This window comes from Cheilinus undulatus, linkage group 13 (assembly GCF_018320785.1).
Source record: "Cheilinus undulatus linkage group 13, ASM1832078v1, whole genome shotgun sequence".
Classification (NCBI taxonomy): Eukaryota; Metazoa; Chordata; class Actinopteri; order Labriformes; family Labridae; genus Cheilinus; species Cheilinus undulatus.
In genome coordinates this window covers 23435719-23452108 of record NC_054877.1, presented here as the reverse complement: position 1 = coordinate 23452108, position 16390 = coordinate 23435719, and the positions used below count along the sequence as shown (strand labels likewise).

The 16390-nt window shown below is 39.6% G+C and overlaps 1 protein-coding gene across 7 annotated transcripts in view; it reads right to left on the bottom strand.

The window, feature by feature from the left end:
* Positions 1 to 16390, bottom strand: part of dtna (dystrobrevin, alpha) — a 32253-nt gene that overhangs the window by 4840 nt on the left and 11023 nt on the right. For 2 of the 7 annotated variants that reach the window (XM_041803167.1, XM_041803166.1), the window contains exons 10-20: positions 10997 to 11080; positions 10696 to 10761; positions 5379 to 5474; positions 4394 to 4475; positions 3964 to 4058; positions 2794 to 2907; positions 2498 to 2594; positions 1513 to 1536; positions 741 to 900; positions 549 to 638; positions 365 to 464 (exon numbers count right to left, since the gene is read on the bottom strand). In XM_041803167.1, the coding sequence (XP_041659101.1) occupies positions 365 to 464; positions 549 to 638; positions 741 to 900; positions 1513 to 1536; positions 2498 to 2594; positions 2794 to 2907; positions 3964 to 4058; positions 4394 to 4475; positions 5379 to 5474; positions 10696 to 10761; positions 10997 to 11080 (1008 nt within the window). The remainder of the gene's footprint in view (positions 1 to 364; positions 465 to 548; positions 639 to 740; positions 901 to 1512; positions 1537 to 2497; positions 2595 to 2793; positions 2908 to 3963; positions 4059 to 4393; positions 4476 to 5378; positions 5475 to 10695; positions 10762 to 10996; positions 11081 to 16390) is intronic. The other 5 variants (XM_041803168.1, XM_041803169.1, XM_041803172.1 and 2 more) reach the window with 5 other exon arrangements.

The window sequence follows — 16390 nt, the reverse complement described above, 5'->3', positions numbered from 1 at the left end:
AGTGAGTTGAAAAAAAAAGGCACAAGATGAGGTGATGTAAAGTCATTTGCAGCAACATTACATTTGATTGCATTTTTTTCCAGGGCCTGATTTTTTAGCATCTTTCTCACATATCTGAATGAAAAATGCAACACTACTGATAAAACTTGCAACACCTTAAAAGGAGTGATTCATCATCAGCATTTGTTAATTTACCGATGTTGAAAAGGCCTGATTTTCTTTTTTTGGGGGGGGTGTTGGCAATTTTTTTTTAAATCTAAAAACATTTGTGTGTAAGAGAGAATATGCAGATTCCTGCAAAAAAAGTTTTGTATACTGATTCTTAGGCTGCAGAAGAGTCATGAATGTATGTTCTGATATGTACCTTGGGTTATATGTGAAGAGGGGATCTGAAGAGTTTGTGGCTAAGAGGTCACCACGTCCAAAGTCTGAATCCACAATGCTTTCAGTCTCACTTCCACCTTCTGTAAAACACAAGGATTTATAATGTAACGTTCTTATCAATGGAGTGGATCATAATACATTATTTTTTCTTGAATCTTTAGTACCTGAGTTGAGTTCTTTGACCAGTGATGACATTGTATTGGTAATGGAGTCAGCAGCAATGAGCAAGTCATTTCTCAGATTTCTCCTTGGACCTTTTAAACATGCAGATAGAGGATTTTCAAATGTGAAGGGACTCACTTCCAAACATATTTAGGACACCATATCCATGCATCTTCCTACTGTGAGTGTGTTACCCTGAGCGAAGGCCTCCTGAACATCCCCTCCCACACCCATCAGTGAGTCCTGAGGTGTGTGCGTGGGGGTCGTGACAGCAGAGTTGGATTGGATTGGTGTGGGGATCGGTCGGCTGATGGTGTGGCTGGGGGAAGAGCGTGGAGAGCCGGGACCCTGAGTCTGCAGCACATACAGACAGTTTTTTGTGTTAACAAGTGCCACTGTGCAGACATTGTTAACAGAGAAAGCTGAAGCATAAAATATATTCTGGATGAAAGGGTTTCCCATCAAAGCAAGCCTTCCAAGAACCGTGCAACAAGTGACTCTTTTCATTTTAAGCTGAAATCACAGCAAAGAAGTCAAACTCCAAAAAACAGCTACAAACAATTCAGTTCAATATTTTTTGAAATCGACAGAGGAGCTAATTTGTCCCAAAAGGACTCCACAATATCCTAGTGAGTAACAAACATTGGAAACATGCTAGAAAAATGCGCATAAAGTCACTAAGATGCATTTTCTGTAATGTCAGACTTTTTAAGTACTAAACGTGCTGTTAATAGAGATATTTCTCCCTGAAAAACGTTAATATTATTTCCACAAACAAAACCAAAACAAACGGTTGTCTGGTGAAAACAAAGCATCTCCAATTGTCTTTTCAAAACAAAGACACAGTAGTCTTTTAAAGGCCATATTTTGTAGATACAAAGTTGTCCCCTGACAGCTGTGTGAAGCAGTGTTTCAAATGTGCAATCCAAGTTTTGGTGTCTCTTTTCTCCACAGTTTCACACTTACAGCCTCTCTCCGTTCCTCCTCCAGCTGAAAAAAAAAAACAATATTTTCATGATTCATAGCGAGTATTTCTAGATAGAATCCAATCAGTGTTTCCTTCAAGATGTGACAAGCATATGGCATCCTCATGCAAGTTTAATGGATTAACATTGATCCCTTCAGTCTAATTAGATTGATATCCTCCACACTTAAGCCAGTACGGTAAGCAGTTTATGTAGGCTTTGACGAACTCCTGTGTTGTTTGCTGCAGAAGATATTCTCGCACCAAAGGTTATCCTTCTTACAGGGGAATAAACATGTTGTTTTATAAGGTGCAGTGGAGCATCATTCCAAACTCAATATCTTAAATGGGCTGTATGGCTGAAGGGCTTATTTATCTTGGCAAAATGTAGCTAATCAGGGATTTTGTGGTATAATTTACAGAAAAGTCTATCTATACATAAATAATGGACTATCTACAGTTATCCAAAATGCAAACAGAGCAACCAAAAAGGCCCAAAAAACACAAAAGGGGCCTGCTTTCACAAAATCAGCTTTTGGAACTTTAAAATGACATACACAAGACACTTGTTGAGTACTAAATTATTCCAAAAGCTGTGTCAGATTCATAACTCTCATTTTGATTGGTTGACAAACACAGAAAACCATATACTTCACCTGAAGGATAAAACCATTAATTATATTTATGTATGAAGCTCTTAGAAGAGATCTACTGGAACAGCTATGCGCCCTCTAACGGACATATATGATAGTTTCTTTAACTCCCTATTCTGCAAAGAGCAGTTTTTTACTACTAAGCCTCAAGTTACCACCTACAGCCAGAAAAACACATCCCAAAATAAGGCAAAACTTTCATTTGCAGTGCAGAAGAATGATACTGAACTTAGTTGTTCCCCAAAGAATTAAAAAGTGCCTTGGTTTTGTGACTACAAAAGCATCTGCACTACCTCTGTGCAGTGTAAAGAGATAAAAAGCATGTCTGCAGTACCTTGAGAAGCATCATTAGCTGCTCCAGCTGCACCATGAGTTCCCTGCGACTCTCCTGCAGAGTAGACATTCTTTGTTCAAGCTCATCTTTGCGTTGCCTAAGAGAGGAAACAAGTTGTATGGTGTGATGATACTTTAATGTCCTATCTATAGTGACAAGAGTATGAGCATCAAAAGACTCTAACAAATGTTCATTTCATAAAATAAAAAAGGCAGACAATAAAAACATGCTCTTTTTTGTGTAAATGCCTGTGATAAAATCATTGTTTGGTGCAGAATTGAAGCAGGTAGAGGAACCTGAGAAGTCGTAGCTCAGCCAGCAGGGTAGGGTTGTGCTGGCCCCTGTCAGGAGGTGGTTGGGAGGCCTCCTCATGCTGTAGGCGCAACCGTTGGATTTCCTGCAAGATTTCTCTGAAATGGGTGCAAACATTCAGAAGTACAAGATCAGGTTATATTCAGACATATTGAATTTTAGTCAGACAGTGAGTTTTAATACCAGATGTCAACAGGGTCATAGTTTGTCCATATAACCAAGGGTCAGATATGGCTACTTTACAAACACGGCCAACACTGTGTATGCGACTAAATCCCTTTGCATATACAGTTATGCTCATACAGTTACAAGCCCTGGTGGAATTAATAAAATATTGGCTTTTTTGAATATGACAAATCATGCAGAAAACTTTCCTGTATTAAAGATAGTGGTCAGGTGAAGCAATTTTACCTACACTATAAAGAGCTCATTTTAAGATTCAACATCAATGAGATATGCTGAAATATTAATCTATCTCTACCATTTTGGACTACTCTGACCACTTGCATCATATTGGATACAAAGTTCTAAACATTCAATATACATTAACTGGCATAGCAGCAAATGGTCACGTTAGCAACTAGCTGTTACAAATATGCAAGTATATAGCACATAAAAATAGTTGGGGTTTTTTTAAATATGATGATCAGGCTGCCCCAAGGTAGCCAGAAACACTTAACATGCTACAGACCTTTTAGATCACAATATGAATGCAGTTGTATTAAAACTAACATATTCACTGTAACGTGTATTTGCACCTTTAAAAAAGTATCAGAGGGTGGCAAATCCTATTCATGAGCCTTATTGTTTGAATTCACTTTACTTCAATAAAAGGTCATTTTTGTATTTCACATTTGACTGTTTTGTTTCTTAAAGTTCTTTTGCAAAAGTATTACGTTTGCCGTACAAATAAATTAGACATGTAATCTTATAATTTACACAGCATTAAGCAATCACACTGTTGGCTAACTGTTGGACAAAGTTATAGATAATGATTTCCAGCAAAGTTATACATTTTCTGTGACTTTTGTTTGTTTTACCTGTCCAGGACCCTGTTTTGTGTCGTGCTTTATCAGTTGTTGTGGAGTTTGGAAAGAAAAGTAGAGACGAACCAAAAAGAACTAAACAGTACGAACAAATCATTCGTCCCTAACCTGTTTTTGCTCTCGAGCTCGGCGATGAGCTGTCTCTGCTGTTTGTTGGCATCTAGTGAGCAGGGGAGGTCTGTGGGGACCCTGTGCTGCTGCGCCTGTCAGTGAAACCAAGCAAGAGACATCACGTGACTCGACTTTACCTCAGGATGATGTCATCCTCCACCTGATCTCATATCTCACAGGAGGAAAACACAGACAAGTCACCAGCCATTCATCAAGACATGATCCAAACATAAACTGGTGTACAAGTCAGGTTAGAAATGATCACCACCTGTAAATCCCTTGATCATGTCTGCCATAAAAAGGACTGAACCCTCCCAGAGGTAGACAGCAGCGTATGTCAGAGCCTCTCATCAAGGCCAGGTTTTTTTAGTGATAAAAGATGGCATACAGTGTGTGTTAAAAATGTCTTATATGCAGTATATCTCACCGCAGCATCAGCAGCCAGTCTAGCAGCATAGCGGGCGATGAGACTGTGTTCTTCATCTTGATGGTTACTGCTCTCCAGCAAACTGTTCAAGAGGAAAAAAGAGATGGGAATAAGAACGTGAAACTGTTACTTTACAGCCTCACAGATGGAAGGAAAATACAGAAAAAACATCAAAGTTTAGTTGTTCAAAAGCCAGATTAGTTCTTTGTCAGGAAATCTCCATCTGTTTTACAGTAAAGACTTGTGTTATCATGCTAAGCTACTTATGGAAAACCACAAAAGCAAGAATGCAGCTGAATTATTATGTAAGAGCGGAGGCAGGGTATTCAGTTGTTTTGTATTGAATTGTCATAAGAGTAACTGTAGTATTCAGTCTGCTTACTAATAATTATACTGTCTTAATCAACAAGGAAATATAAAGGAACACAAATGCTCTCAAACAGAGGAAGGGGGTTCTACAGAGTTTTTCTTTTTTAGAAGCAACAAGCATAACGCACACGTCTTATGCATACACAGAAAATAAATGCAGCCTTATTTTTTGCTGATTAAAGATGAGGTATAAACAAGAATGCTTTAAAAAGAAGAAAAAATAAAAGCATGGCATATAACTGGTGATAAATAAGCCAGTTTTCGTATCAGTATTGTTAATTCAAATGGGAAGTACTGCCTGTATAAAAATTTAAGTCCGTGTGGAAGTGCCTTAAACCTGCAGTACATCTAATGGCCAGCACAAGAACATTACCCTGCTTACCACACTAAATATACTTACAGTAGTTTTAGGGGCTCAAATATAAACAGTGTTTTTCACTTTAGAAAGAAAACCTATCTTCTCTTTCCTTTTAGTAAAAACCAAAAGCATGAAGAGTTAGTGCTGTGAAACACTCAGAACAAAGTTGGGTTAGGGGGGAAGGATTGTGAGGTGGCAGTTCAGCAGAGCACATAGTTTCCACTGGTGTTTGGCAAACACAGCACCACACCAACTAACCATGTTTTGGGGTTGTTTTGAAGGAGATTCACATAGAATCCAATCAGAGCATGTTCGTCAGCAAGTCTATCAGCAACATCGAGGTTGTAGTTCAACCTGGAACAGTGCAGGGTTTCACAAGACATAAAACATTACATTACACAGGTGACAATAGAGGCACTGAGAGAAAGGAGCGAAGGCAACAAAAGAGAGGAGGAGAGTGGCTGAAAAGCTGCCATTCATGGGTGACTAGAGAGAAACAAGGCCTTATTATGTTGGGAGAGACACAGCTGATGAAGGCTAAGAGCACGATTAAAGACATGCTCCAAAAAAGTCTACAAGCTTCATGCACTGTTTACATTCTACAAGCATCAATCACTCAGTGCTCTATTATTAAAACTATTCAAAGTAATTATTTTTGAGTCAAACAGTTCAGCCCTCAAGACATGTCAGACACACCGAGAAGGTCTTATATTATAGAGGCTCTGCCTCCATCATCATAAAGCCCTACAGCAGCCCTTAATATATCACAGACTGCTCCCCCTCCTTAATATGATGGCCAACCCCTGTACATTCACTATATGGACAAAAGCATGCGGCTGTCTGACCATTACACCAACAGGGATTGCAATGACAGTGAATTCAAATACATGTACTTCAATATGGAGTCCCCCCCCCCCCCCATAACAATGTCCACTCTTCTTTGAAGGCTTTCCACAAGATTTTGGAGTGTTTCTGTGGGAATTTGTGCCAAATCATTCTGTAGAGCATTTATGAAGTCAGGCACTAATGTCAGACTAGAAGGCCTGGCTTGCAGTCTCTGTTCCAGGTCATCCCAAAGGTGCTCAGTGAGGTTGAGGTCAGGGCTCTGTGCAGGCCGGTCAAGTTCTTCTACACCAAACTCATCAAACCATGACTCTGTTTTCCTTTCTTTGTGACTGGGGCACAGTCATGTTGGAACAGAAAAGGGCTTTACCCAAATTATCTCAATAAGGTTGGAAGCATAGCATTGTCCAAAATGTCTTGGTATGTTGAAGCAGTAAGATTGCTTTTTAATGGAGTTAGGGGTCTAGCCCAAACCCTGATAAACAGCCCCAATGTCCCTCCTCCACCAAACTTCACAGTTGGCGCAGTGCAGTCAGGTATTTAATGTTCTCCTGGCATACGCCAAACCCAGACTCACCCGTCTGACCACCAAACAGAGAAGTGTGATTCGTCACTCCACAAAACCCGTTTCCACTTCTCCACAGTCCAGTGTCAGTGTGTTTTACCATCTGACACTTGGCATTGCACTTTGTGATGTGAGACTTGCATGCAGCTGTTTGGCCATGGAATCCCGTTCCATGAAGCTCTTGCTGTACAATTTGTGTTTACATTGATGCCAGTGGAAGCTCACAACTCTTGCGCTGTGGAATCAGCAGAGAGTCTGCGACTTTTATGCACCATGCCCTTTGGGGACATTTGGGGGCATAATTGTGTTTTCAGGGCCATGCCAATTATTAGTAATTCATGAGACTGATAATTAATACTTGGAATAGTATGAATTTATTATAACATAGAAAATGTACTTCATGTGGAAACTGCATGATAAAAAAATGAAGGACAATAACTAATTTATCTCTAGCTCTATCAGCATGGGAAACAGCACAAATTAACACAGTAGAAGAAGGAGAACAGGAAGGGTTTCAAGTATTGTCGTCATGTCTGTTCAAGTCATGCTATTGATGACTAATGACAACGCATCAGGAGCTTGAAGGGTCGTCCCATTTTTTAGGGGAAGTTTTCACCTCTGCCTCTTCTAACTTTTTCAAGGGGTAAGGAGACACTTCAAAATCAGGGATAGAGGTAAGAAACTAAAAGATGAGACTGAGCTAATATTTTGTCTTGTAGTTGAAAGTTCTGGATATTTATTTAGTCAAAGGTTAAAATTTTTTTTAAAAATCTAAAATGACTGGTCTTTCTCGAGGAGTTAAAAGGATCAACATGAATCTGCTTTTTAAGTTGTTGCATGTCCATTACATCCTCTGCTGTATTCACCAGCTTGTCCTTTACTTTTACTTTAAACTACAAGCATTTGGTGCCAGATAGATGCTAATTTTTTTGGCAAGAGCGAATGCTAAAAATATTTTGTCATAAAATAGAACAAAATTCAAAGACTAAGATTAAAGATGCTAAAATGCTTCATCAAACAAGCCAAAATGATCCGTGGGTTTTAAGCTACTGTATGACTAACCATTTTTATGTCACACATTTACTCATTACACACACTGTCAAGCTAAAAATACACTGTGAAGCATTAGCAGAGAGCCTCCATAATGAACCAAGGACAGTCTGAAAGAAGTGGGCATGTACTTGAGAGATATTGTGTTGCTTTGTGAGAAATTCAAGGTTTTATGAATTTGACTAAGAAAAGAGGCTTTGAGTCAGTCTCTGCAGTTTTGATTCTTACAACTCTTAACACCACACCTAGCATCAACTTAAGACATTTACAATATCAAATCACCAAAATGTGCACTTAACTTTCCACCATTTGATATTTAAGGTGGGGCCATTCTTGGTAGGGTTGTTGTAAATAAGCATAAACCATTAGTATTTTCATTGAACAGCTGTTTCAAGTTTGTGCTCCAACCAAAAACAGCCTAAATAGATTAAAAAGTGTATATTCCAGCTGTTTGAATCCAATTAAAACTGTTACTCTTGTCATAACTTCATTAAAGTCAGGTTTACTTGGAAGATCCATCACCCGAAATCCCTGTGTCACTTGATATTGCCTGTGCAAACAGAAGGGTTGCCCCGATCCCGATCGTATGTATCGGACTGAAGGCGATGTAAGCATTTTTAATTGATCAGAGATCAGCAATTTGATCCAATCAGCCCAGCTGATCATTTACATCAGCAGTTGTAGACGGAGAACAATTTATGACAGGCTGTAAACGCACCAGTAGCGGTAGCAACATTAGCATTCCTGTGTTTAAAATGTCACAGTGTGGATAAACTTCAAATGTGAGAGTGAAAACAATCCAGTGGCCTCTTGCAGCGTTTAACTCTACAAATTTGATCTGTCATCTCCAAACTAAACATGCGGCGGAATACGGTGACTTCACCATAGCAACAGGGAGCTTCACAGAAGCAGCACACTCTGGACTTTAAGAGGAAAGACAAGTACCCTTGAGGGAGCGATAAGGCCAAAAAGTTAGAAAAAGTGGTCGAATTCATCGCTTTGGACAACCAGTCCATCTCTGTGGTGGAGAATTTGGGTTTTTTTCCGTCTTCTTGAGCTTTTGGACCAACGCTGCCCTGCCATCTCGACATTACATTACTGACACTGGCTTACCGGAGCTGTACAACAAAGTACGTGACAGCATACTAGAGAATTTATAAAGCAACTTCACTGCCATTAGCATCACTACAGACATTTAGAGCTCTAATGGTTGCCCAATGTCAGCAGATATTCAATATTAAAAATTTGGATCAGGATCGGAGGCCAAAAATGCTGATCGGGACAACCCTAGCAAACAGGATTATAATGTCAGCTGGTCTGACATGCACATAGAAAATAATGTCAAGAACATCACTCACTCATCACACCCATGTGCTTTCCTATAAGGTATAGTTATGAAAGAGACTACTGTTCCCTAAAGAAGCTCTTTCTTCCTCAAGTGCAGGTGCACAGGACCAAAAAAACCCAAACATTTTTCTAGAGAAGCAAGAAGCAACTGCTGGTAAAAAAAATCAGGAGACAAACACTAGAAACAATAATTACAATGCAAAACAATTACATAAATGATGGTAATTATTGTGCATGCCAATCCATGGCGGCTCTTGAGTATCACACTGCAAACCCCTCCGGAAGAAAAAATACTTTGTTTCCAGAGGTTGATTAGGTTTCTAGTTTACACCCTTTATTTATTACCTGTATTAGTTCACACCACAGACTGTATACTAAAGTGGATGGAGCAAAAGCCGCCTGAAAGTGAAGCCAAAAGATTAACAGCTTATCCCTACTGACTGGCTGAAGTTTACGTCTTAAACCCCGCCTCCTACGTTTTGAAAATGAGACATGGGCCATACTATTGATAAGAGCAGCCCAACATCACCTCCTGCTCTTCAGAGTTGCCAATCCTGCTTTTGGGTTAAAACAAACACCTGAGAGACTGATGGGGTAAATTAAACAACAATAGGGGCATTGGTGGAGAGGGTGCCCATATGCAGAAGCTATGTTCCTTCATGCACTGGTCCCAGGATCTATTCCTGGTCTCAGTACTGTTTGGTGAAATGAAGTCAAAAAGCCCAAAAGATAATACAAAAGAAAAGAAAGAAAAAAACATCCTTGGTTTAAAGCAATCATTTAAGCCATGTTTTTATCCTTAAATGGCAAAGAAATATGGAAGAAGTGCTCTGTGGCTTTGAGTTCAGACTAGAGAGGAGTAAAGAGGTGAAATGTAAGACTGATGTTTTGTTCATGCTCTGTGACAGCAGGAGCTGTAATCTGCCCACCTGTTAATTTTACGAAGTAAATATCCAACTCATTTAATTAAATTCATTCATTTAAAATACACACATAAGGTATGGGATGTCAGTGTATGGCAGTTCTAACCAAAGGATGGGGTTATTCATACAGTTTGATGGAGAGAGTTTGAATTATTAATTTATTAATTATTAATTAACTAACTGGCCTTTTGATTTTGGTTCCCAATATGTAAAACTATTTTTGTATTTTCAGCTTTTAAATCCTTAGACCGAAACTTCCAATTTACCACCATTCACTTTGATGGTATGTTTTAGCCAAGAAAGGGGCAAGGCCCAGATGCACTGCCCGTATCAATGAAGTTAAAATACAAATATATCTAAGCGTTTTGTTTGATTGGTCTGTTAATGAAGAAAGGAGTGAATGCCATGATTGACTGCTCTGTAAACAGGTGCAGCTCCTTGCTACGTTCTTAGCCTGATTAGCAGAATAGTGGAGGACAGCAAGAGAAGGCTTAATGAAAACTAACAGTACAGATACTGAACCATACATACAAGTGAGCATCTGTTTCAAACTTGAATCTGTTCCGAGAGCTCTTTGAAGTTTTATTGCCAAGAAAATGCATGTCCTAGTTAGTAGCGTTGCGTCAATCCTGCGTTTCCACCAACAGGCTTCCTCCAGCACATCTTGAATCCAAAGTATTCCATAAATGCTATAACTCACATGGCGCCAGTTACACTGATATTTTGGTTTCACTTTTTTACAACATGAGGAGACAGAGATGCAGTGTCCATATTATTACACAGTCAATGGCTCACACATGCATTTGCACTATAGAGGCAGTATCATGTGCACACCTTTGACACTTACCCTTTACCTTTCAACAGATGTGGAGCCGCCCCAGTCAGAGGCTTTCTTATCACATCATTATCCCTGCTGTAAAGCAAACTTTTTACACTCAACACAAGAAAAACCACAGAAAAGAAAAACGCCACACCAATACACAAATGTTCACACACAGCCTCTCACACACAGGGTGAAAATAAAGGCAAGGAAATAAAGACAGTGTGGGTCACAGAGTCTACAGGGCACGGGGCCTTTAGGGAGTTTGGCAGATTGAAAAGATCTGCTGTAAAATCCAGGACATCCATTGTTACGGGTGTTCACTCACTTTTTGGTGGAGTAAGGGTTCCCTGATGTAGGCATGGAGTGGGAGAGTGCGTAGTCATTGGTGAAGTTCACTGGTCTCGGAGGCCTGCATAGAAAACAAATGTTTTCTTAATAATCAAAACCAGTAAAGATAGTTTTTAATGTTAACAAGGCCACAAGTGTCCTTGCCTTTTTTAAATCCTTCTCAAGTGTTATGTAATGAACTTATTGCAGCTTTACTATTGTTAATTCCAATTTGTGTGTTTTAAACACATGGCAAAAAAGGTATGACTAAAAAGTAGGGTGGGGTACACAGTGAGAACATGCAATGAGTGGAAATATGTATGGGTGAGTGGACACAAATGGCAAGTGTTTAAAAATAACCTTTAGTGACAGGGGAGGATGAGACTTGGCTACAATGTATATTATTAGCACATTACAAAGGGTTCACATCTACAGTAACATAAATGAAAGTAGACAAATTTTGTCACGTGTGAAATAATCAAAGCAAACTCACCACGTATCTCTGAGGAAAGTACAGAACAAGAAAGGAGTGAAACGTGTTATAATACACCCAACAGTGCAAACAGAAAACTAAATTTAGAATACCAACAGAAAGATTTGGGACAATCATGATATACAGGAAAATTACATTGGCTGATTTTAGCTTAGATCTCATTGATCAGTGTCTGCATTTATTTCATCCAACAAAAACTGATGTTAAATACTTAAAGGGGACATATTTTGCAAAACTTCTCAAAACTCACTTTTTCAGGCTTTTCTAACACAAATATGTGTCCCTGGCCTGTCCACAATCCCCTCAAGTACCCGAAAAAAACATTCCCTCACCCCCTCCCTTTCTCCACCTTTCAGAAAATCAGTGCTGAAACAAGCCATTCTCAGATTTTACATCTAGTGACCACACCAGGGGCCTAAGCACCCGCCCCCAGGTTTGGTTGGCCCGCCCCCAAAAGTTCCACCCTCCTCTACTGATCCTCTCAGCTACCAGCTGAGATGCTGGATAGCTCAGTGGGTTACTCTGCTGATTATGGTTTGGGAGACTGATGGTTTGAATCCCAGTCTAAACTTTGGAAAAAAATGTGTGTGTAATATCATGAGTGCTGCATCCATTTCCTGAGAGGGTGTGGTCAGGGGCGGAGTCAGACAGCTAATTATCATTAAAAGCCACAGACAGAAACGGCTCATTCTGAGAAGGGCTGAAACAGAGGGGTTTTTAGACATGAAAAAATGGAATACTGGAGTGTTTTTTCAGTGATAAACTTCACAGGCATGTTTTGGGGACCTCTGAGACCAATATAAACTAGTCTTAAAAGGGTAAAATATGCCCCCTTTAAAATTAAGTTCAAATTAAACTGATCAGAATTTTTTAATGTTTGGGTTGGCTGAAAAAAAAAAAACCACGACTGTATCACCCAACTTGTATCTTTCCTTATTTTTAGACCTATTTAGCTATTTAAGGGGGTAAAAATTACTTGTGATACAAGTCAAATTTATCTGTGAAGCATAACAATGCGTGTTAACCAAAGTACTGGTGGTGAAAAGCACCCACATTCACAATAGCACACCAATCTAAAATTAAAATGAACAGGATAAGAATAAAACCACATAAGAACAGAAATAAAACCTAGTAATATAGTAAACATAGTAATATAATTATTGCTTTACTATTTTAAAAAAATACAACACAAATTTTGATATTTTATCTTTAGTTCTGAGTATGTTTTTGACCATAAGTGGGGTTTACTCTGTGATGGCATATTTGGACCGTTCTTTTTTTTTTTTTTTTTTTTTTTTTTTAAGATTTACTTTTGGGCCTTTATTAGATACAGGAGGACAGTAGATAGACTTGGAATCAGGGAAGAGAGTGGGAGAGACATGTTGTAAAGGGCCACAGGTCGGATTTGAACCCAGGCCACCCACATACATGGTGCATGCCTTAAACCACTTGACCATCTGCATGGTGGACCTCCACATTATCACAGACATCTGGACTTTGCAGACACTAAGGCTGAACTACAAAATCACAATTTTATCTTTGTTGCAATATGAGCTTTCAAGGTAAACACATCTCAATGGTATGAAATTACCCCAATGAATAAAAATAATTATTTTATGCAAACAAGAAATGCTTTTTCCGTTAGCATGTGAACATTTCTTATGCTCTTATACCATTTTCATGCAGTCAGATGAAATTCAAGGTAGCTATGAGCGCCCCTCAGATTAATGGTTCCAAATGAAGTAGTTAAAGAAATGCTTGATTTATTTAACCTTGCAAAGCCGATGGATTCACCCATTTCCATGTTTCTTACTGGCAAATCCATCTTGCAAAGCTCTCATCTGAACCGTTTGGGCCTGGTTAGAAAGTGACAGGACCAATCAGCGTCAAGGGCAGTACTTTCAGGCACGGCAGAGTCGTGACGTATGCAAGCAGCAGCAAGAGGCCGGAGCAGTTATGGCGGAAGAGTTTAACGTGGATGCTGCTAAAGTGTCAGTTTTTATCAGAACTTGACAACATTTCTCCATTAAAAGAAGAACAAAGAACAGCAGTGAGTTGTTTTCTTTTCAAAAATGACAAAAGTTGTGTACTGACATGTCTACGGTCACCAGGTTTCGCGTTATGCAGCGCTCTATGGCGTTCTCAGTAGCAGAGCATGTCGGTTTGGGACTACGACATCACGTGTGTTGTCGCTCTGATTGGCCCGTAAAGATGTGACAGACAGAAAGTTGATCCAATCACCCTCCAAGTTTTTTTCAAAGGCTCTTCCCTTTCCTAAACGCTGTCTATTAGAGGTTTTCCACATGGATGTGTGAAACACATCCATCTGGCGTGTCAGGTTATGATTTATTTGGATTCACGAGAATAATGTTGCAATCAGCTAAAGCTAACACACAGCCTTTAACATTGGTTCTTTCATCTCATCATATTCTGAATATCAAAAAAAAGTAATGCATATGACTTGTTTTCCTTATTAGGTGTGGGCTTAAGATAAAAATAAACTAAATCATGATTGCATAATTCTAATGTTAGTTGCCCACATTAAAGCCCAAATAAAACCACTGTATTTATTTGGAATGACTTATGGAATTTATTTTTTTCATATTACAATATATATTACAGAAAGAAAGATATTGGAATGCCATTTTTATTCCAATATTGTTTATTGGGCCTGACTGATTAATCAGCCAGCCGATTTAATTGGGAAATCATAGCACATTAAAAACAATGTTTAATCGGCCAAAAGTTGACTGATAGATTTTAACTTGTATTTTCACTAATAAAGTGCAGGGAATTTGAGTTTGCTTTACTTAGACATGATGTCTGTGTTCTATTATTTATCCAGTAGAGGGCGCTCTGGCTCCCTTCATGTCATACGCTCCATAGTTACCTTGCCAAGCAGATTGAACTAGAGCCCAGAGCAGCCTGGCTGGGCATCAAATTTGTTGAAGAGAATGGTTTGCCTCAACGTTAAGTTTATAACTAGTCTGTGAAATAACTCCATAAGTTTCCTGTTTCAATTCAACCTGCTTGTCCATGAGTCATGGCACACCTTGTGGTGTCGTTCATGCTCATCTCTTTATGTTAGCAACAAGCTAACGTTAAAATAACCTAGCTTAACATTAGCTAGCTATAAACTTTGACCAAGTCAGTAATGAAACAATGAACGTAATGGTGCCATATCTCACAGCAATATTACTCTCACTCAGGCAGCCGCACGCTGCCAGATAAGACCAGAACAGAGAGGGTTGGTGGGGGCGTATTTCTGGACTGAGTCAGTAACGACTTCACAGTTCAGAAAGATACAGGAGAGGAAATGTGAATGTATGTTTAGAGAGAACATCAGAGAGGTGCATTTCAAATAGTGTTTTACCAGTGACTTTTATTACGGTGCTGATCCACTTACCTTTTACCTACAGGTAAGAATAAATTCACCATTTGTGAAAACACTCACTACCACTTCATAAGACACATCTGTGCAATGTAATGCACACCACTAACATCACCTCTGTTTTCCAGAGGTTACTGCATTTTTGCACAGTAGTCCTTTTCTTGACATTAAAAGTATTTAGAAGTAGTAAAATGTTCTGCCTTCAGTTGAAATCTTTGTAACACATGTTTGATCTATATTCAAGGGATCAGAAGCGGCTATTTGTTTTATTTGATGATTAATACAAAATAAAAATGTAATCAACCGATATACCAGCTAAATGAATTACTAATACCAGCACTGGCATTGGCCACCAAAAATCTATATCAGTCTGGCTCTATTGTTTGTCCCTGTAAGAGACATTGCCTTAATTCTTATATCCAGAAGAAAACCACAGATTGATCTATTCCAGATTATAGCAATCTACAAAAGATACACTATGTTGCCAAAAGTATTCACTCACCCATTCAAACAATTGAAATCAGATGTTCCAATCACTTCCATGGCCACAGGTGTATAAAAATCAAGCACCTAGGCATGCAGACTGTTTCTACAAACATTTTTGAAAGAATGGGTCACTCTCAGGAGCTCAGTGAATTCCAGCGTGGTACCGTGATAGTATGCCACCTGTGCAGCAAGTCCAGTCGTGAAATTTCCTTGCTCCTAAATATTCCACAGTCAACTGTCAGTGATGTTGTAACAAAGTGGAAGCAATTGGGAATGACAGCAACTCAGCCATGAAGTGCAAGGCCACGTAAAATGACGGAGCGGGTTCAGCGGATGCTGAGGCGCATAGTGTGCAGAGGTGGCCAACTTTCTGCAGAGCCAATCGCTACAGACCTCCAAACTTCATGTGGCCTTCAGATTAGCTCAAGAACAGTGTGTAGAGAGCTTCATGGAATGGGTTTCCATGGCCGAGCAGCTGCATCCAAGCCATACATCACCAAGTGCAATGCAAAGCGTCAGATGCAGTGGTGTAAAGCACGCCGCCACTGGACTCTAGAGCAGTGGCATTCTCTGGAGTGACGAATCGCGCTTCTCCATCTGGCAATCTGATGAACGAGTCTGGGTTTGGTGGTTGCCAGGAGAACGGTACTTGTCTGACTGCATTGTGCCAAGTGTGAAGTTGGTGGAGGGGGGATGATGGTGTGGGGTTCTTTTGCGGGAGCTGGGCTTGGCCCCTTAGTTCCAGTGAAAGGAACTCTGAATGCTTCAGCATACCAAGAGATTTTGGACAATTCCATGCTCCCAACTTTGTGGGAACAGTTTGTGGATGGCCCCTTCCCGTTCCAACATGACTGTGCACCAGTGCACAAAGCATGGATCATAAAGACATGGATGAGAGAGTTTGGTGTAAATGAACTTGACTGGCCTGCACAGAGTGAGAATGAATTAGAGCGGAGACTGAGAGCCAGACCTTCTTGTCCAACATCAGTGTGTGACCTCACAAATGCACTTCTGAAATAATG